The sequence below is a fragment of the Lytechinus pictus genome, unplaced genomic scaffold (genome assembly GCF_037042905.1).
Source record: "Lytechinus pictus isolate F3 Inbred unplaced genomic scaffold, Lp3.0 scaffold_19, whole genome shotgun sequence".
Lineage (NCBI taxonomy): Eukaryota > Metazoa > Echinodermata > Echinoidea > Temnopleuroida > Toxopneustidae > Lytechinus > Lytechinus pictus.
The window spans coordinates 6,192,228-6,214,027 of NW_026974140.1; the positions used below are offsets into that span (position 1 = coordinate 6,192,228).

Sequence of the window (21,800 nt, forward strand, 5' to 3'; positions counted from 1 at the left end):
CAAAATAGCAATCGTTTAATTTTGTGAGAAGATTTATTACTAAATCTGAATAGCTTTTAGTTAATGAACTAAAATCATACAATGTCTAAAGAAGCTATTGTTGGTTTCAAGGAAGTTACTCCTGGTCATAGACTATTCATTTACATGTTTTACCAAAGGACTCGCACAGAATGGCTGAAAAGTAATACGAGTACATAGCATTCCATAACTGTATAACGTGATATCAAAATAGCTGGCATTGAAATATGACATTGTCTGCAAACCTTTATGTTGTGGATTCCAAATTGTTCCATGTCATCTTTTCATTATGTCCTAATAAAATTTCTATTTGGTATCAAGTTTTAAGTTTATTTGTACCTCGTGCCATAAAAAACACATGACATGTAGATGAGAAGAAAACAAAATGATCAATATCCCAGATTTGAATTTTTTCTTATTTTGTGAAAATGACCTGTCTTGAGTTGTTAGAAGCAGCATTTGTCACCCTGCATATCCGGGTACCATTTTCAAGGAAAGATTAGTCAGTGATTTTTCGCTGATTAAATTGCTCTCGGCCAATCAGATGCAAGAATTTGCAGTAGCTTATAACTGACTATTTGTATCATGATATGCTCCCTTGATGGTGCTGAGGTTAAATTGTCATCGAACTTCTTTTACATTTTCGTAGCTAAGATACATATTTTCTGTCCATGTAAAATTGTGCATGCACCTTTTTTTTATAAGATTATCCACAGTACTTGAAAATATCAAAGTACACATTCTGTTTTCATGTATCCTTTAACATAGTTATGTACATAGACTTCAAGTGTTAATTTTTTGCCTATCTTGTCATGTTAACATGCATAAAAAGGAAAATGTGAATAAAATTATTTTGTTACTCAGAAAAATCTAAAATTTGTGATTGTTAATTTTTTTTCATAACTTGACATATTTTTTCCAGCATGTGTATATAAAATACAGGATGTTATCTAAAAAGGAAACAAAAGCTGAAATATTTTGATCTGATACTCCATAGCATGAAGCTATTTAGATTGAAGGAGTAAACATTGAGTTTATCATTCCAAGAAATCACTCATATACACCCACCTGAATATGATAGGGACAGATTTCATTTTAAAAGAATTGAGAAAAAGATTTAGTTCATTCTTGCTATTATTTAAAGTATATGTACAACCGTGCATTAGTTATTTGCTTACAACTGTGCCATTTTACCATAAAACTATTTAGAATAAGATCGATATCACGAATTGATGTAAAATATATACATATTTACAATTTATACATAAGTTATAGCACCTTAAAAGAAATAAACATGTACATGACATTCTCTTTATACAAGAAATGTTATTAAATTATCAAAAAGGATGGTTTCTCTACCTTACATGAGTAATGTTTTTTTTACCCAAATGATCGTTGACTGCTCCCTGAAAAAAAGCAGAGTGGTATTCCTGATGTAGAGGAATTAAATGTATGCAGTCTGTCTCGCTTGCTTCTTAATTGTCAAAGTACTGTTGTTACTTGGACTTAAAGACTAATTTTGGACAAAACAAAAAAAAAAAAATTGTATTCTGTTAGAGAATGAGATAATATTGATAGCATGATCGTTGGACTTTACAATGTGGTTATTAGAGTGTTCAATTTGGATGGCTTATTTCATGTTGTAATTACTATTATCAAGGTAATTATTCGATACATAATTTATTTATAAAATAACTCCTCTCAGTTCAATCTTTGTATCAACTATACCAGTGCATTTACAATATCATAATACACATATTTACAATGCTGCATACAGATCCTTTTTTTTTAATCATCTGTATATTCCTTGATTGTCACATGATATGTAAGAAGTCTGCCTTTATCCCATCCATACAGCAGTCTATCTCGAGGATTATACGAGAGCATAACAGTTCTACGATGTCTGTTTTCAATGTTCATACTGATATCCTCCAAAACGACCTCTCTTAGCAAGTCAAAAGCAAAATCAACCCTTGATGGTCTGCTGTGCGGTCCTTTCGTCGTGTACAACACACCGCAGATAATAAAGGCATTGGCCGTTGACTGGAAGTTATGATCTGTTGTGATAGTTGTGATGATTTCCAGCGAGTCAGGGTCAAGTTTGGAGACGGCAAGTTTACCGATTGATCCAGGGCGAGTGAGTGGGTAGATGATCCACAGGCCATTTTCATCCACTGCAAAGTCAACATTGGTGTATCCTGAAGACAGTTGGAACAGGTCGTTGTCTTGGTAACCTAGCGATGTTATTGGTACCTGAAGAAGACAATCAATCAACAAAATCAATTTCAAAACCAATAAGTTATAGAAATATTAAAAATAATTTTTTTATCTCAAATGTTGCTAATTTCTTCTGATCAGCACCATTGTAGATTTTGGTGTTTATTTCAAGATAAATTTATGCCAATGTGAATCCGACTAGTGATGGATGCTGTCACAAAGAAAGCAATATGGTTCTTTTAAGGGCAATATATTTGATGTTTCCCCGAGTCAATATTATTATTACCAATAGCTGTATAATGTGTAATTCAAGCTATTATTTGGAACAATTTATATGCCTGTTTGCTTATCACTACTTCTGATGTCAGGTTTTTCACAAAATTCACGAAGTAATCCAGTGCTAGTTATCTACAATGAGTTGGTTCACAAACTGGTTCCGAGCAGACTTCGCAAATACTGAAATTAGCAATAAAAAACATCTCCTACTGCACAAGCGCACTGGCGGAAATATGGCAAATGTTGCCCTCAGTTTTTGTACAGTATTCCAAAAGGGCAAAACCTGAAGGAGGGCAACATGGCAAATGTTTACCGCTTTGGTCTCAGATTGAAATTAGCATGCAAAATATGACTTTTATTAAATTGCTAAAATACCTTGTATAGGTGATACTACATGTATTATGGTAACTTTTCCATTCATTGGTAACTATAACATACCAATGTTCAACAGACGATCAAAATCAAGGATTCCATGGAAGTTACCGTTAAATGGCAGAATATAGTAGCTTTAATGTAACGCGGTTCTGGTGAATAGGTCCAGATTATGACCAAAATGAATGATATTGAAGGGTGAATTCTCTAAACATCTTAAAAGTATATGTCAGACTTACACGTTTGATAATGGATCCACTACTCAAGTTATATCGAATGATACAACCTGTGTTTCTATGATGATAGTAGAAGGATCCATTGTATACCACATGACCATTACCATCCCATTGGAAGGGTAATGCGTAGGTGGATGAAAGGCGTCGGTCTTTCATTTCATCAAGGTTCTTGTATTCTGCAAAGAGACAGAAAAGACACAAATTAGACTCTTTTTTTTTTGTATTTAAGTAAAAAATAAAAGTGATATTTCAGATGAGGATCTGGATTACTAGACAAATAGTGCAAAGACTGTAAAACTCCTGTTAATCAGATGCTTTTGTGTAGAGTTCAACTCAATTTGGTGTCAATCATAATTTGCCGTATGGCATCATGGTGACTAGAATTTAATTAATTTCATTACTGTCATAATGGTAGCAAAGTCTGCAGTGTACATGATATCCAACTATTCATATGAAAAAAAGAGAAATTCATACAGTAAAATTTTACAGGTTTTAATTTTCACATCAATATTTTATTCAAAATATCAGTTCACAGACCAATGGTAAGTAGAAAGAGAGAGAGATTCATTCCTACCTATGAGTATAGCCCCATGATGATGCATGGTTAGCCATATAACATCAGTTTGTCTGCTATCTTCAGATGTGTCTGTCATCCAAGTTCCGTATGATCTTTTCACAGTATGTATCTCATGTGGGGCAGAAATGTTTGTCAGCCGGCACTCTTAATGATATAAAAGAAGATCGTTACTACAGCGTGTTATCCACCAAAATCAGACTTGCTAGTAAGAAACAATCATAATTGTTTTCCAAATACTTACGGTACATTCATTGGACCAGGTCTTGATTTGATTAGGTATAATGGTATAATTGATCAGGTATAATGTTGAGTAACATGCATGATTTGTTTCTAGATGATAACTGTAAATTATTAAATGAATATGCTTATGTGGCATTCAAGTGACACTCACAGAAGAAACTTTTATATGTTCTGTTTATGATCTCTCAAAAGCTAAAAGTAAATATTCTCAAAACTTCTAGGCTCCGTAACACAAACGTTTGCGATGAATTGCATATATGACAGCACCGCACTGATGGTTCCCGGTCAGTATTTTAAACAGAATGTGCATGCAACGATGAGCTTGATTGGTCATTGGTATTTAGCAATTGATCGCAAATCTTTCTGTTACGGAGCCCAGCAGTGAGCACCTTTACTTTGTCTCAAATTTTACAGTTTCCTTGTATTTTCCATTAGTATACTACACTTTACTTTGAAAAGAACAGTTATAGAAATGTATTTACAAATATGTATCCCTTTTGAGGAACATGTATGATTTTTTCTTTATTTGATCTTTAGTTTAATAGAAGACTAAGATAACATTTGGTTAAACATAAATCAAACCCATAGAAGACAGATATAACAGGCAGTGTGATCAAGGAAGACACCTACATGTAGGGCAGGAAGGAAAAAAAGTAACAAATTAAACAGGGGGCAACAGATGGTCTCAATGAATTATAATTGGTAAGAACATGATGACATAGGCCCATATTCTGATGTCAGGTTTCATCTTAACTCCGGTTTAAGGTGTGGTTTAAACTATGGCCAGCCAATTATGACACAAATCTCTAACAGCACAGGTTCAATGTATCAGGTCATAGGACACTCAAATCATTCATAACTGACTGGGAATATGTATTGAAATAGTTCTCTTCATTCTCAAAGAATGAGGAAAGAGCCAAGTAAAGATAGGAATCACTAAATGTAAAAGCAATTTTGACATTTTTTGCTTCCAACAATTTTAACAAGAGTGAGACCATGGCCTAAGTTAACCCGGACTTCAGAGTATGGGCTGAAGTAGTGTTTAACAGTTGAGACTTACTTGATTTCACAATTGGTTCATATATCTTAAACATCTTTTCCTCAGGCTCGATGTTTGCAGGTTTGGTTGTTGGGTTTGGGCTAGGAGGGGTCGGAGAGAAATACTCGGTAGGTTGCACATGTTCACCGCCTGTTAACAGACAGAGAATAATTGAACGCGTGTAGATTTTAAAAAATTATTTTGATGTAATGTCGACAGTTTCAACAGTGATATCAAACATGTCGAGAAGATTAACTGTAATTCAGATTTCCTTCTTTGATTATCTTGTTTCAGTCAGAGTAAGTAGTTGGAAATTAAAGCAGAAAAAGAAGTACGCTTATTTAATTCATCTTAATTTGACTGTCATAGAAACATTCATATCAAGATCGCATTCGTCATCCGTGTAATAGGAATATAATTGATACTTATAAATGATTAAATTTTTGCAAATGAACCCTATTCTTAATTTATATCAATCAAATCTTCAAGAAAGTAACTTCGTTTCCACCTTGTCATGATAACAGTCATATGTATGTCCTAATCAACATGAATGATTGATGTCTAACCTGGGAGCACATAGACATGGCGTTCTCCTTTTTGTCCTTTCATTCCGTTTCGACCTGGGGCTCCAGATTCCCCTGGTGGACCTGATGAACCTGTAAGACCAGGATAGCCTCTTTCACCTCTCTTACCTGGTTTAATGATTCGAAGAAATATCAGCTGATAAATGATTTATATTTTGTAATCTAAAGCATAGAAAATGATACATATTCACTGCTCTAATACAATAGAATGGTATAGAGGTTACCTCTTAGCTGCTATAGTATACATTAGTTCTGATCTGATCGTTAACATCTTATAAAAAAGATTTGCTCAGTATTGGAAACCAGAATTTGAATCAGCTCACAAATAACCCCCAAATGTTCTTTTTTTTGTATCTGGTTCCCTGATCCGATTGCTACCAACTTGACACATTGTAATAAGAGGAATACAAATCTAGATGGTGTCCAATGTATCAGGCCTAGAAGAAGTTTGCATATTGATAGTAAAAATCTTTCCTTATTTCTTCTTATGGGGTGATACAGAGTCTTTGTTCTAGAGGAACGGTGATAGAAGCAAAATATGACTCACTATCCACTTACCCTGCTCTCCCTTGATTCCTTTTGGTCCAAACGGTCCTGTTGATCCAGGAACACCTCTGTGTCCTCTAACACCAGGTTCTCCCTTGCTACCTTTCTGGCCATCATAACCGATTTGTCCCCTGGTTCCCATCGGACCCATATCCCCTTTAGAACCCTTTATTCCCATCGGTCCAGGATCCCCCTCTTCACCCGGAAGACCACGAGGACCAGGTTCTCCTTGGACGCCCGGTAGACCCTCCATCCCATCCATTCCGTCAATACCAGGTTCCCCCTTACGTCCTCTTGAGCCAGCAACGCCTCTGTCTCCTTTTGGTCCGGGTGGACCCTGGAGGATGTGTCCTTCGCCGTCGATGAGTGACCCACGATCGCCCTTATCCCCTTTCTCACCTATGGCTCCTGGAAGGCCCTCCATACCCTGATCCCCCTTGGGCCCAACATATCCACGGGGACCGACTGGACCTGGGGGTCCAGGGCACCCACACGTACTCTTTGTTGCCATCTGAACAAAATCCAAGAGAGACGTCTTATTGGCTGTCAGCTCGTTTAGACGCTGCAGGAGAGCTGATATATTCATCACTGGAATTTAACAAAACAAAGTTAAGCAATTTGAATACAACTTTTTAACAGTTCTATAAAGTTCACTTAACTAGTAGCAAATAAAAGAAAAATTTTGCACTCTGGGCAGAACACAAAATTTATGCTCTTTCTTTCTAAGTGCTTCTTTAAAGAGTTGTTCACTACATAGTTTATACTAAAGTTTCATTTCCCCCTTCTCTCTTTTCTATGATTTTTATTTCCCCTGACTTTCGTAATGTTTGCTTCCCTTGAAATGTAGTCTCGAATTCAATATGCTTCGGATGCAAATTCATTATTCATTCGAAAATGATTTCAAGATTGAATTGAAATACCCAACCATACACACATTTCTGGTCATCTATTCTCATCCTCGTCACTCCACCAGCGGTGCCCCCAGGCGTTGTCATCTGCTGATCAGGTATGTCGGGATTGGAAGTCATCTTTGATGATTGAGTGACCATCATTGACTGATCTTCACCAAAGTTGACGCTGTTGCTTTCACCGTGGCCACGGCGGTCATTGATGTACAATGATCCTGCTTCATTTTCTGAAGTCTCCTGTGGGTCAACGATCATAGTCCTGCTGTCCGTGCTCAAAGCTTGGGCTGGTAACGATGTTGGCATATCTGTCGTCGCTGCATGTTCTACAAAAAGGTTTTCGGTATCGCCATCACTTCCTGCCCGTAGTCGAGAATTACCAGATTCTTTCAACGTCCTGCCCTGATCAAGATGCTGTGGTTTGCGAGCTGTAGTGTTACCACTACCAGGTGGAGCGAATGCATGATTTTGATGTATATTCGAAATATGAGAAAGACCATCACCAGGGTTATCATTTCCAATATCAACGTCAGAATCTTGATCAGAAGATGCTTCACCGATCACGTCATTCTGCACACCTGTCGACCCGTCACCCGACGCCATCAGAGGAGCAGGAGGGCCACGCTTAACGGATTTAAAACTGCTAATGATGACTTCTGCTTTATCTGAACTGTCATTGGCGATGATAAACCCGGAGATTGATGACTGAAGGAGGATTCTCCGCATCTTAGTTTCCAACTCTTCCAAGGGAATACTGGCAACACCATGGTTTTCAGCTGCCGATCTACGATTACCTAAATTCAAGACAAGATGAATTCAATCGAACACATTTTGTTTTAATAAAAAGGCACTTTGACAGATTAAAAGCTAACAATGGTTTGATTGATGATTATTATTGTAGGGTTAATTGAACGGCTTGCCATGATTCCGGTATCAATATCATTTATCAACTTTGATTACAAAATGCAATTTCAAAGTTGCTCATTTTATACATGGAGTGACCTCCGTTAGATCGCTCACCCGTGTTCATTGCAAATGCAATTTCTTCAAAGTACTGTTTAACGAGTTTTATAATCGATCTCCATTTATGTCTTTTTTTTCATCCAAATATCAGGTAACCATTAATCAATGCTATACCAAACATCCAGCAATCGAGATTTTGATTACATATGACGAGCAAATTGCACACAAAAGCAACATTTACTTGATTTTGTTTGTGATGTTTCAATTGTAAAAAAAATGGTTGGTTTAGTTTACCAAAACGCCTATCGAAGAGATCATTTACCTAGGCACGAACAGTTATCGATCCGGGTACCTTGGAGACCAGGTGGACCTTGTGGTCCAGGTAAGCCAATGTCTCCTTTAAAGAAGAAGAAAAGGGGTATAAAAGTTACAAATATTTACGAATCAGTAATAGTGACATCTTTAAGCATGTGATCATGGGTGGATGTGAGGACATTAGGATACGGTAGTGTCATGTGAGGGTATGCACGAGATGTGTGTGCGCGTGTGTATGTGTGTGACAGAGAGAGAGAGAGTGAGTCGGGGTGACCAAAGGAATGTGCATGAGTTATAATGTTTGAAAATTAATATACGAATGCGCTTCTTAGAACTGGAAAGCAGTTGGTGGGTAGGAAGGGTAGGGGTGATTTGCGGTAGACATCACAGAATTAAACAAAATAAAAAGAAAGCTGTTAAAGATTTCAAATGAACTATCAGATCAACAGCTCTCGAGACAATCGAATTGCTGGTTCTCGAAGGTGATCAGCCTCCTACGCAAAGAGAGTTCATCTTCTTACTTGGATATGGTTATCTTTCTTATCCCTACAATAATGAATGAAAATTATGAACCCTCATCTTGACTTTGACAGTGATAAGCCTCAACAGGGCTTGACACCTTTATTCTTAAAACCTAGCCTTTAGAGACACGAATGTTGAAATGAATCGGTGACCATGGTAACTCCACGTACTGGAACTAATTCCGCAAAGCGAGGGGGACTTCTTGTCAGCATATCATTCTCCAGATATCCCTACATACATCATCATCAGATGAAACGCTGAAGTCATTCTCTCCTCGACTTTTTCATAGTTATTATTTTATGACGAAACATTTTATCCTGTTTGCATCGCCGCCTTTGGATGTCTTTTATAATGGGGTCAGACGAAGAACATTAGAAATGAACTTACGGAGCCTTTCTCTTCCCATTAGGCCTAAACCGTCTGGGCTTGGACTATGATTAATGGTAGAAGGAAAAACTGTGACGGATTATTTGTAGGTTTCTGTCACTGAAAATCTTGTCTTTCCTTTGATGCCCAGAATCAAAGTTTTGATTATCATGGCAAAGTTGAAATGCTTTGTTTCTTCAGGTAAGATTTATTTTTCGAATCATGCATACTACACTTTCGGTTCTCTAACTCTAAGCATAATTTAATAATAAGCCCCAACAAAAATGAGGTATCATCATTCAATTCCCAAAGTGGAGTGAGTTGACCCCATTTAAAATGAAGATGACGATGAGTATTATTTTCGGATCACCCCTCCTCCATTACTTTGTCGTTATGGATGTAAAACATTGAAAGGATATCTGCACGTTTTCTTTTAACTTCTGACAATGATGAAAAATAATTAGTTCTGTAGATGCTGTTAGAGTAGTCAATCATGAAATTTTGGTCAACTTCCAGCCAAAGAGAGAGCAAAGACCTGGGCACTGTCTTACAAAGAGTTACGATCGATCAGCCAACGATCAACCTAAAATGTATGGAAATCCATCAATGTCATATTTTTTCTGCATGATATTTGCTCAAGCTCCTTTTTAGAAAAAGAGAAGCACACTGGATTTTCCAGAAAACAACGAATGTATGAATATAAATCATATCGAGATATTATTTTGAACAAACTTGGATGTTGATGTTGCTGGCCATCCATAGTTGTGGTTGAACGGATCAATCGCAACTCTTTTTAAGACGTGGCCCTGTTTTCAATTCTGTCAACTACTGGTCCTTCCTTCGGGCTTACCTTCATCCCAGGTCCGTATAGAATCATCACTTATCGCAACAGGTGACCCTTCTACGAAGGTAAACATTTGGGAGGTGAAAAACCTCTCAGCTTAGCTGGGTGTTAGCAAAATATTTCTATGGAAAATGCACTTAATGCATGCAAGTGTGCGGAACGACTCGGCATTGTCATACTTGCACATTTGAGAGGGAGCCCCAAGACATTGGCCAGCTTCAAGTTCTCCTTTTGACCACTACGACCCATTTTATACAAACCTGACAAAAGGGGACACAAGACGGCCAACCGGTCAAGTAAAGCTTACACATGACGATCATAATGATGATGGTAGTGGTGGTGGTGGTGATGATGATGAATGGTGATGATATTGATCATGACGAATTGACGATGATGATGGTGATGATGACGATGATGATGATGATATTGGGCCGTATGCATAAAAACAAGCAATTGCTTGTGCTAGCCTTTTGCTTGAATCGGTATGTACACAAACAAGCAATTGCTCATAAGCAAAAGCTTTTGCTTACAAGTACAGACAATTGCTTACTACTTGTAAGCAAATGCTTACCAAACAAGCAATTGCTTAAAACCGTATGCATAAAACAAACCTTTTACTTGTCTTGATAAGCAATTGCTTGCGTTTTTTCAAGCACCTCCAGACCAGCTTGAGCTCTTGCTTACTCATGGCATTCTCGTGTAAGGATTAGATTTTCATACCGTTTCAAGTTCCATATTCCAGAGGTTATGTTGTGATTTCATATCTAATCAAATTCCTGTTATTTTAGACTTTTTACGGCAATTTTTGTCCATCGATCTACACAGAAACCCCCCTGATGCTCTGCGCTGTTTTCCCCCTATTTGCGTAATAAAAAATACTTCTGTCAGGTCGGGAACGAAGCGTCGTTGTCCTACTGTGCGATGTTCGCACAACCGTAACGATCACATAAGCAATTGCTTAGGCAGTGCAAGCAAAAGGTTTCAGCACAAGCAAAAGCTTGTGCATACGAATTTAAGCAATTGCTTGAACTTGCCCTTTTGCTTGACCAGCTCTTGCTTTTGCTTAAAGCATTTGCTTATAAGCAATTGCTTGTCTTTATGCATACGGCCCAATGACGATGATATTGCCGTAGCTTTTGTTAATGATGTTGATTATGATTAGTAGGAATGCGGCTCACAGAATTTTGTGTGACACTTTATAGTCGCTTCTGTTTAAAAACGATTCAAAGGAAACAACTTCTTCGCGAGAGTTAGATTAACTGGCCAGTTGCATATTGGCAAATTAACTAAACTTATGAGGTACCGAATGAAAAAAGACAAATACAAAACAATATGAAGCCATGTAATCAAATTACAACAAAACCATTTCATGAAATAAGGGCCTACCTAAATCATGAGAGTCATAACTGGACAATTGTATGATGATGTACGTATGGCAAATCGTTATAACATTTATTTCCATTTTTTTATGTAAATAAATTTCTGAATAAGAAAAAGAATTCTTGTTAACGATAATCCACTTTTTTAATATATTAATGATTAATATCCTGACATCAACAAATCACGTCGATAAAGACAGATAAGACAGCTTGTCATGTATGTCGGTATACACGGGCTTATTCGTCTTGGGAAGCGTTTCATCAAATTTTTTGCCGGTCAGAAAAGTTAACGGATCGGACAACTTTCCTTGATTTTGATTGCCCAAAAAGCGTTGTTACTATGGCAACTGTTTGATTTTGGACCACTCTTTTGGAACTCATTACATAATTCTGGTAAATTATCAAAAGCTTTAAATCAATTTAAACGTGCATGTCTCCAAAACAAAACACTTCTAAACACGGCTTTCCATTTATTGTAATGATTTGTTTTCATCCCCCCTCCTTCTCTCTCTTAGATTTATTTGTAATTATGTTATGATTATGATTATGATTGTATTTTTATCATTCATTTTACATGTATTGATATGATTAATTCTTACATTGGGGTCAATTTGTACAAGCAGTTGTGCTTTCTTTGACCCCTCCACATGTAATATATCTCTTAATGTCAATGATTTGTATATATGTATATTTTTAACTGTGGAAATAAAATTTAAATTGAAATAAAACGGACTTCGTCAGATAAAACATCCAATAAGAAATCCTCTCATGAAACGCTCCCGAGTTGAAATAATCCCTCTATATTCTTAATCTTGCTATTTCTTCATACATGTCATACGATACTCTCAAAATGTGTATAAATGAAAACTTCTTGCAATTTTTTTTATCAATAGACATCACCCATCTTCAGTTGGAAAGTACACAATAACCCATTGGTATTTCAATTAACTTTCTGAAAGTTTCCAGGAATAAGGCTATTATGCGATAGATGATTGCAAACATTTTGATGAATTTATTGTTAATAATCCCCGCGTCACTTCCCAGATAGTATTACTAAAAAATTCTCGGTCATTTACCTCTCAAAATAGCTCAGCTTCAAAATCCTAAGGCTCACACATCAAGCAAACGCTATTCCATCTCGCTTTATACTCAACTCGGCGTCTACTTAAAATCAATTGTAAAAATACTTTATTCATTAGTTTAACAAATCATTGCGAAGGTCTTTTGAGTGAAGAAAAAGTAAAGGAAAAGTGCAAATAACGTCCTGGGATTTGACCGGGATTTATTTCTGCAAAGCCTTCACGCAAATCGGGTTTTCGTGGTTGCGCACGGGGCACTAAATTTTCTCATACATTATTTCTTTATATTCCAAGTCACCTTGCTTTCTAGTTATGATTTCTATCAATATTATTGTAAGAATTGGTCACAATAGAAGCGAGTGATGCTGGAGAAAGGATATGGACTGCCACGTTTGCATTGCCTAAATGGATCCGAAAACAGTATCCGACAAACTATAAAAACCCCACTTCACACTTCTTACCTAAATTCATAGTATATATTGAATTGAACATCATTGCAAGGACTTCTGAAATTTATATTCCTTTAAACACATTATTTTGTAAAAAAAATCATGATCCCTAACAAAGCTTTACTAATGCACATCAACAATTCTATGATTTTTGGATTAGGCGCTCAAAATATGTAAGCCGAAGTAAAACGACAAAATAGGGCAAAAATGTTCCTAAAATGTGATTTGCTGTAGCTTTATTTCAACATTCTTGAAATCTCGACCACATATTCCTGAATTAAAACTTAAGTAGCTTACAATGTTACTAACCCATACACTTTATGACCCTCCATGAAAATATGCACGCTTCCATACATCGGTTTCTTTTGAACAAGAATTGAAACATGAATAAATCTTTAAACAAACCCTGTAGGCCCTATGATAACAGAAGCAAGTGTAACATTGGTTTTTTTCCCGCTCTTTGACGAAAGAGTGAAAATAACCCTCACCCTTTTCTCCTCTAGCTCCTGGCTCCCCATTACTCCCTGCTTGGCCTTTGGGTCCTTGTAATGGAAGACAGGGGTAGGGGAGAGAAAGAGGGAAGACGGATAATGGAGAAAGGGTTAGAACAGTCAAGCGGAGTAGAAGTAAGTAGTGAAAAGAATGACAGAAAACGAAGACAGCGATAAAGAATTAAATAAATTAAAGAAGGAAAGAAAGGAAGGGAGAAAGAAAACAAGAGAAAGAGACAAAGGGAAAATGAAAAAAAAAGCATAATACAGAAATATATGTAAGAAATAACGAAAAAAAATCAAGAAAGGGAGAGAAAGAAGGAGAAATAAGTAAAAAAGAAACAAAAAAGAAAAAAGAGAAATAATGGATTGAACGAAACAAAAGAAAATGGGGGAAAATAAGAAAGAAAAAAATTGTTAAATTAAAAGATATTTCGTTTCAATAACAAATACCAAAAGGTAAATGTTTGCTTTGTATTCCACATCAGAAACTTCCTGATCATAGAAAGAAGGAGCACTATACGTATACTCCGGAAATTAATAACGTTTGATTTGACTCTATGGATCACCCGGGATGGATCATAACTATTGACTTGATAGATGAGCGAAAATAAAACATTTCTTGATGGAAAATCTACAATGACGTGATTCACTTTTCACCAATCGCACAGCAACAGCTCAGTGTCTCTGCTTGATAATATACATTGCAATGTTTTCTTTAAATTTTATCTAAGAAATACAATGCATAAGTAATGCCATCGAATAAAGAATGATATAGGAAGGAGAAATGACAACACTAATATTTCTCGTGCTTTATCACGAATACATAATGTGGTTGAAAACACAATATACTGCTTTTATCAGATGAATACATATCAAAATCAGTTTGACGTGGCTGCAAATAAAGAACACTATACAATATTCAATATCCGTTATGCATACGAAGAAAGAATGATGGTTTCAGTTTCTTCAAGTAACAGTGAATAAAAACCATAAATATAAATAAAATTGAGTTTTTCCATTTACCTCGATCTCCTCGCTTCCCTCTCGGACCAGCTTCTCCTATACATGGATTTGAAAACAGTTATCCAAAGGAGGAATTTACATCAGTTGAATGGAATAAATAGCACACAAGCGCCCCAATTTTAAGAAAAAAATAATAATAAATACGTTTTTTATGTTTATGATATTCAAGAATACATTAGTTTATTCAATAGGAAAAGTAATGTAAAAATATTAATGCAATCAATGTCAAATGACATGCAAAATCTGATTTAAGGTTTGCTAGGCGAAGTTGCAGAATTGGAGGAAAATACACATATTAAAAATTACCAAGTAAATATGTCCTACAGGTTGATATAATGAATTAAGAGAGAAAAATTAGAGAAGTGAATCATTGTTTATCAAGAGAATTGCACAATTTGGTTCTGCTACTATAGATTCCTATGGGAAATACATGTATGATACAAGATTGTCACTGAGGTTATCATAATGTTCACTGACAGTACATCAGGGAATTACATACCACGTGTTCCTGGGAGTCCCCTCTGACCGATCTGACCTGTAAGCCCTGTAGGACCAGGATCTCCTTTTGGACCTGTTAAGACAGAACACAGACCAGTATGAATCAATAGTCGGGTGTCGTGGCTGATCCAGAGGGTGGGGGAGGGGGGGGGGGCTAGCTGGAAGGGGATAGTGAGCGGGCCGCACAGACATAGGTCTATAAACCTATTAAAAACAAACATGAAAAATATTGTTTGGGACTCTAGATTTTCTATTAATCTCTTTTTTTTCTTACCAATATTTGGGGGGGGGGGAGAAAAAGTCGGTCCCATTCCTGGTAAGCCCTGTTCTTTTGCTGGTTGGATAATTCATAGAGAGTAGTGAAGGTACAGTGCCGTGTGATCAATCATTATAAGGGTAGAATATGAAATAATATGAAAAGTATTTAAAAAAAAATTAAAGGACGAATATCTCTCCGATACCCGTCAACATTCAGTTCAGTTCATTTATTCATTAAAAAAAATGATTACAGATATATATATATATTAAAAAGAAATACACTTCAAATATATACATCAATAATTCGAAATGTAAACATGCAACAAAAGAAACTTAAAATGAATACAATAATATTCGTGTGTAATTAGGCCTGTGTACATGTGTACAGTATTAATATAAGAAATGGAAAGGAGAACGTAAAATAAAGCCAAAAGTGGCCTTGTGAAGTAAAGTCTCATTGTCCTGGATTAAATATGGAAAGAACATTGTCCTGGACTAAATATGGAAAATGTTTTCTACCCAATAATTTTGTTTGCCCAGAAATCTCGAAAATGACATAAAATTTCAAACTGTATAGGTAAAGATGACGTGCATTAATCTCTACTGCGTGTGCGCGTGTGTTATATTTTGTGGGTGGGTGCATGAGGGTGTGTGTATGGAGATGAGGGTGGGTGTGTGTTGTGTCTAATCAGCTATTTTCTTTTATTGGATTATTGTGAATTTAATTAATACTTCATTTATAGTTATCCCTATCTCTATGACATATGAACGACATAGAGCAGTATATCTAAATAATACACGTCGAGTGAAATAATCATTAAAAACTAATCCGTCCAAAAGCGGCATGTACAGGTGCCGAGAAAGACATCTTTCTGTATCAATGATAGTACAGTCTTACATATCTTTCTATCTATAAACATAATAAATCTTATATTTGAAGTGTGAAAATGTTGACAGAAGAGAAGATACTGCCCGATGTCACTGCTGTCACCCTCCTATCGGCGGTTATTGTTTAAGTGGGTAGATAATGTTTATCCAAAGTTTATGATATAAATCTCGACATTTGGTATGAAAAATCCTCTTCCATTCTTAGCTGTCAAAGTTCACTCTGTCTAATGGATGTCATCTATTTATTTCAACAGGTAAGTATATATTCATACTTCTCAAAATATTCTTGACTTTGATATGCATCCAATTTGTTTCTGCGAGTTCACTTCGGAGTCACACGATAGCACCGGCATGTTGAGAAAAAGAGGGGCACGACGTGCAGTGCAATTTGAGGCGAATTCCTTAATTGACCATTATGAATTGAAATTATATTTTTTGACGTAGTCTTATACATACACAGTATCCTGAAAATCATTTCATATTTTATCCCGTCCCTTTTATTTCCTTTCGTTTCTTTTTTTTTCTCGGATGTGGAACTTGTTGGGGCCCAGTGCCCCCAAGTAACCTCCATTTGTACGCCAGTACACGATACCATAATGCTTAAGGAACAGACAATGATGACTGCTGTGTCCATTTGCGTGAATTTAGTTCCGATGTTCTTATCTCGATATATTTGGGATGAAATTCGACCAATATAGAAATCAATCCTTTAACAACGGTTGTCGATATTTTGGGGGTGGTTGATGATGAGTAGTAATTACTTAGCGTTGAGAGATTGAACCGATTTTTTTTATTCTCTGTGCCTCTTTTTCGTAGAGCAGGAAGCAATTTCAGCTAAATTATTTCCAGGGAAATTGAAAGTCTTGTTCGCCTTGCCCTTGGTATTGTACCTTTTGATCTGACAACTGGCAATTTGGCAACTACCAACTAGAAAAGAAACTTCAGCTTTATTACAGTAGCACAATGGCCGCTGATTTGTATAACTATCTATCATATTTTGTATCAAAACATACATTTTAATGGTCCCGTGGTTAATGCTACCTGGTACCAATGAGGCTGGACTATTTTTAAGGAGTTTATACAAATAATCTGTTTTTATTTCAGATTATAAAGAGGCATTACATACCATGAATCAAGTTATATAACCATGACAACATTAAAACTCATTTTTTTCATATATAGAACAGTTGAATTTAATAAATATATTTACATGTATTTCATACTAAATTATCTTGGATGATTTACATTGTTGCTTTCTTTTATGTTTATAGGCGATTGTGATTTGCTATGAGGAATACTGGGGAGTTAAAAGGAAGGGAGTACTGATGGCCTGATGCTGACTTTTCACACTGAAACGTGTATATTAATTCAGATACGTTTATTTCTATTGGGTGTCTTTCATCCTTTTATTTCCTCCATCAGATATGTATCACTAATGGGCGATTCCATGCTAAAAAAACCAGCCATTTTCACAACCTGCTGTCCAAACGAACGAAGAACTTCAATTTGCTTTGTGGTAATATTAAAGTACTACTGGGTAGACATGCAAAAAAATGACAACCAACAGAAATATGTTGTCCATATGTGAATTAGAGCTTAAAATGTTGCGTGTCGTACGGGACATTTCTGCGTCCCGTACGACACACAACATTTTCACCTATGATTTACCCATAATAATTTTTTTTTGTGTTGGTTATTAGTTTTTCAATTGACTACTCACTATAGCTTTATCATAGATAAAAAGGAATATTTTATTGCTCAAGCATTCGGCTAGGAAACTAGAAATTGTTGTCAAAATGTCCCGTACGACACGTATGGAATCGCCCTAATGAGCCTGAGCAGCCACTGATTGCATCACATTGCCTGACATTCAACCACATTGATTGGTAAACCGCCTTGTAAATCATCTTTCTGATGGCAAGAAGCATGTAATATTCATCAGGTTGAAACATACTTGAGAGAGACCCCGTCAAATATCCTTCAAACACACGATTCTCCAATGCTTTCTCTTGCTTATCTTCTTTTTATCTGATCGACCAGTGCTAATTGGCACTACATAGTATATGGTACTCCAATCGTGTTTTAATATGTTTTGCACGTTAGAAGGCAAGTACAGATTGTAGTAAACTGTCAATCTGCCAATGAAGCAGCACGGAAAAGAGAAAAGAGTTTGCACACATATTCCATTTTATTGTATTCTCCAATTATTTTCATATTTTCAAATTTTTTATCGCTTTATCATTTAGCTAACCAATTATAAACATCTCCTCACGAGTTCATTCTCACTGTCAATCTCTGCTTTCATCTTAAGTTTGATACCACCCTCCCTCCCACAGTCATAATGCCTCCCCCTTTTTCTCGTTTTCCCTTCTGTGCATATCTATGTATCTGTGCTCCACGACTTTTAAAACGGTGAAGCACTGGTACAAGCCATCTTGAGATGGTAGAACGAATGGGTAAACAAATAACGAATGAATAGCAAACGCAAGTATTACAACATGTACAATTACTTCACGATAAATTAAGCGTTATGGCTTGACTGAAAGAATAAAAGGCTTTCGACTACACCAAACAGTTAAAGGTGTTAATCTTCTCCATCCCCTCCTCTTCCTTCATATGACCTAGCTCAAATGTAGAAACCTAAACTGACAAGCAATGCCAAGACCCGTCAAGAGACAAATGAAAAATCCTTTTTAGCAAACAAAGCCAAGATTTTCCTGATCCAAAAAGAGCTCGGTAGAAATAGAACTATACCTCAGGGAAAATTTGACAGTGACAAAAATCCAGGTCCAGGAAGAGATTGTACTCTAATGGCTTCATTTAAAAGGAAAACCGTGAATGAAGTAGAAACCGCAAGTATAATCCATACGCATCGCTTTTTACCAGGGAAGGGGGTATTGATGAAGAGAAAGCACAAGCTTATGATATCATAACGTTAAGTTTCACCAGACCATTTACATGATTTACCTTTGTATGACTAGGAGCTTCATGTCTACACGAGGCAGAAGCTATTGATATTCTTGGTAAAAAATATACTCAATTTGTAAATGGTAAGAAAATTTAAACTGGGGTTCGTTACATAAAGATTTGCAATCAACCCAGGTGAAATATGAATAAATGAAACGCAGATTAATTTTATTCGTAACAACCTGTAGCGCGCATATTTTTTAATTTGCGTTTGATATTTTGAGTTGCGTTAAATCTGGCGATGAAGGGGGCAACCTTATGTATATTTTTATTGCTTTTATTCGTAATGGGCTTATGGTTTTCAAGTTCAATGTTGTGAAAAAGATACACTCACTGAAATCAACTTGTAGTGAATTTTGCCCAAAGGAACACATTATATGTTTAAGAGGAAGCTAATCGAACAGAGATTATTAAATAATTGGAATAAAAATAAACTTAGTATCCATACATGAATGGTTCTGAGTGTCTTTATAAGGAATATCATCACCGAATAGTCGAAGATTAAGAACATACAACGTAATACATGAACTCATGTACAACGGAGATCTAAATTTAACACAATATCATAATTCATTCAAGCATCCTCAACGTTACCCCTCAAAACAGAAGGATACGGCTTACATTTCTTCTGAATATTGGTGGTAAACGATACCGTAAAATAATGCCTCTTGCTATTATACATTCTATATTTCTTAACGTTACCTGACTCTTTAACAGAGATACCAAGGTCTCTCAAAGCGAAAATCCTCACATCAATGGTTCAACGCATCTCTAGCGCATCTATGGTTTCAGTTTGTCCACTTGTTAAGTTTTGATGATGGGTTTCTATTTACATCAGATATGATGGTTTTTCGATAAAATGTTTGCTCAGATGAAAATGAGAGTGTTTAGGTCAATGCCTGCTCAGTAGGGATCCATTATCTCTCTCGTCCTTATTCATTATTGGGTAAACATTATTATCTGGGTAGGCCTATGTGAATGCTTATATTGGTCAATCAAATACAATTATCAAACGTATATATAGCATATGAATCTATAATATACAGTGCGTCCCAGAAAAAACGATACCGAGATTTAGCGATGATTTATCATAACTTAATCATAAATAAAATAGACAAATGACCTACCAATGTAAAGCTTAGAATCTCCTCTTTCATCCTCATTAACGCATGATTGAGCAAAAACAATTCGAAGAAAGGATGCCAAAAACTCATTTGGCGGGGGGTATCTGAATTTCAAAAAGAAAATCACATGACTAAAAAGTTCAATATCTTCTCTTTTCTTTGATACCTTAATCACAGAAAATGGTCAAGTAGTAAAAAAGTTATGATCCCTCGAAACAATGCTTGTATTTCCATAATTTCATTAAATAAACGTGTTTTCACCGGTTTCCCACTGAAGCTATCGCACGGTAACAAAAGACTCAATGCATGGCTGATCGTCAACAAAACGGAGTGTCGAGTGAGTTTGAACGCTAGCCTGTAAAACCTCTTCATTTTATGAAATTATTGTAATTCAAGCCTTATTTCAAATAACCAGAACTTTGTCATTTCTTGACCATGTTCTGTAATTGAGGTATCAAATTAAAGAGCAGATATTGAACTTTTTAAAAATGTGGTTTTCTGCTTAAAACCCAGATACGGCCCGCCAAGTGACTTTTTGGTATCCCCTTTTCAAATTGTTTTTGCTCACTCATGCGTGAATGAAAAATAATCTAAGTAATTTCAGATGAAAGAGGAGATTCTAAGCTTTAAAATGGTAGGTCATTTGTCTATTGTATTTGCGATTAAGTTATGATAAATCATCGATAAATCTCGGTTTCGTTTTTTGTGGGACGCACTGTACATGTAAATGCAAGAAATTACGTGTACAACAGCTTTGGCAACTCTTGTATTGAAATATGTTGTGAAAGGGTAGGTAGCTCTGGGGAACCTTGATTTAAGCTACGCCTACCATTGTTATCTTTATTCATTCCATTCTCCAGTCATTGAGATTCTTGTTACCTTGTGAGTAATAGCCTATTTTACCCAGGGTAGCCACTTCAGCTATTAGTTAGATTGGCTAGTCTCCCAGTTTACTTTTCCCGACACTACACCTTACAGGTTCCAACAAATACCGAGCGCCTGTTAAGAAGGGAAAAGATCCGATTCTTCAAAGTATTTGGTACGATTTGACCAGTGCCTGGACCAACAACAACATTAACAAGTACTCCTTTTCCTGAAATATGTGAACCTTATGGAAAAGGGGCAATGCCCGATGTACACACTGCGTGTACATCTTTTAATACCTGGGATGTATTGTCGGCAAGCACTATTGTCAGAAGAGTACTTACAATGCTTAGACAACTGAACTTTTGCATCCGGTCTGGTTTATCTTCAAACTGTCACACGGATGGAGAAAACTATCCCAATCTCATTACTACTTCTCGTAAATATTGGGAAATTTCTCCCGCAAAATCTTCTTGGACTTTGGAAATCTATGTCATTTGTCATTCTGTCATTTGCTGATTGAAATCAATATTTCATATTCTAAACCTAGCTTTGTGGATTTCCCAGTGAAAGTTATATATATTTATAATTTTACATTCACCTGTGATACCCCTTCATTAACACCCTTTCCTGTTCTATCAATGAGGATTGGCAGATAATTTAGAAAGCTTTTGACTGTGTATCAGCTGCGATAGAAGCATCAAGGTCAACTTCCCATCCTATTGTATAACAAATTCATAAAATATTCATGATCCGG

At 36.1% G+C, this 21,800-nt stretch overlaps 1 protein-coding gene across 1 annotated transcript; it reads right to left on the reverse strand.

The window, feature by feature from the left end:
* Window positions 1-14: 14 nt before the first annotated feature.
* Window positions 15-18,393, reverse strand: LOC129260725 (collagen alpha-1(XVII) chain-like). Its single transcript, XM_064114570.1, has 12 exons — window positions 18,375-18,393; window positions 14,944-15,015; window positions 14,445-14,480; window positions 13,416-13,469; window positions 8,296-8,370; window positions 7,040-7,804; window positions 6,118-6,693; window positions 5,542-5,667; window positions 4,997-5,125; window positions 3,694-3,840; window positions 3,123-3,295; window positions 15-2,271 (listed from the first exon to the last, which is right to left on the reverse strand). Exons 1-12 carry the CDS (start codon window positions 18,391-18,393, stop codon window positions 1,807-1,809), a joined length of 2,637 nt encoding a protein of 878 aa, XP_063970640.1. The 3' UTR covers window positions 15-1,806.
* Window positions 18,394-21,800: the final 3,407 nt, after the last annotated feature.

Bases quoted from the DNA above. Each gene is read 5' to 3' on its own strand.
- LOC129260725 (XM_064114570.1), bottom strand. The intron at 8,371-13,415 runs GTGAGGGTTATT...TCTTCTTTAAAG, and splicing joins AGGAGCTAGAGGAGAAAAGG to GAGACATTGGCTTACCTGGA. The intron at 2,272-3,122 runs GTAAGTCTGACA...TGTCTTCTTCAG, and splicing joins GTGGATCCATTATCAAACGT to GTACCAATAACATCGCTAGG.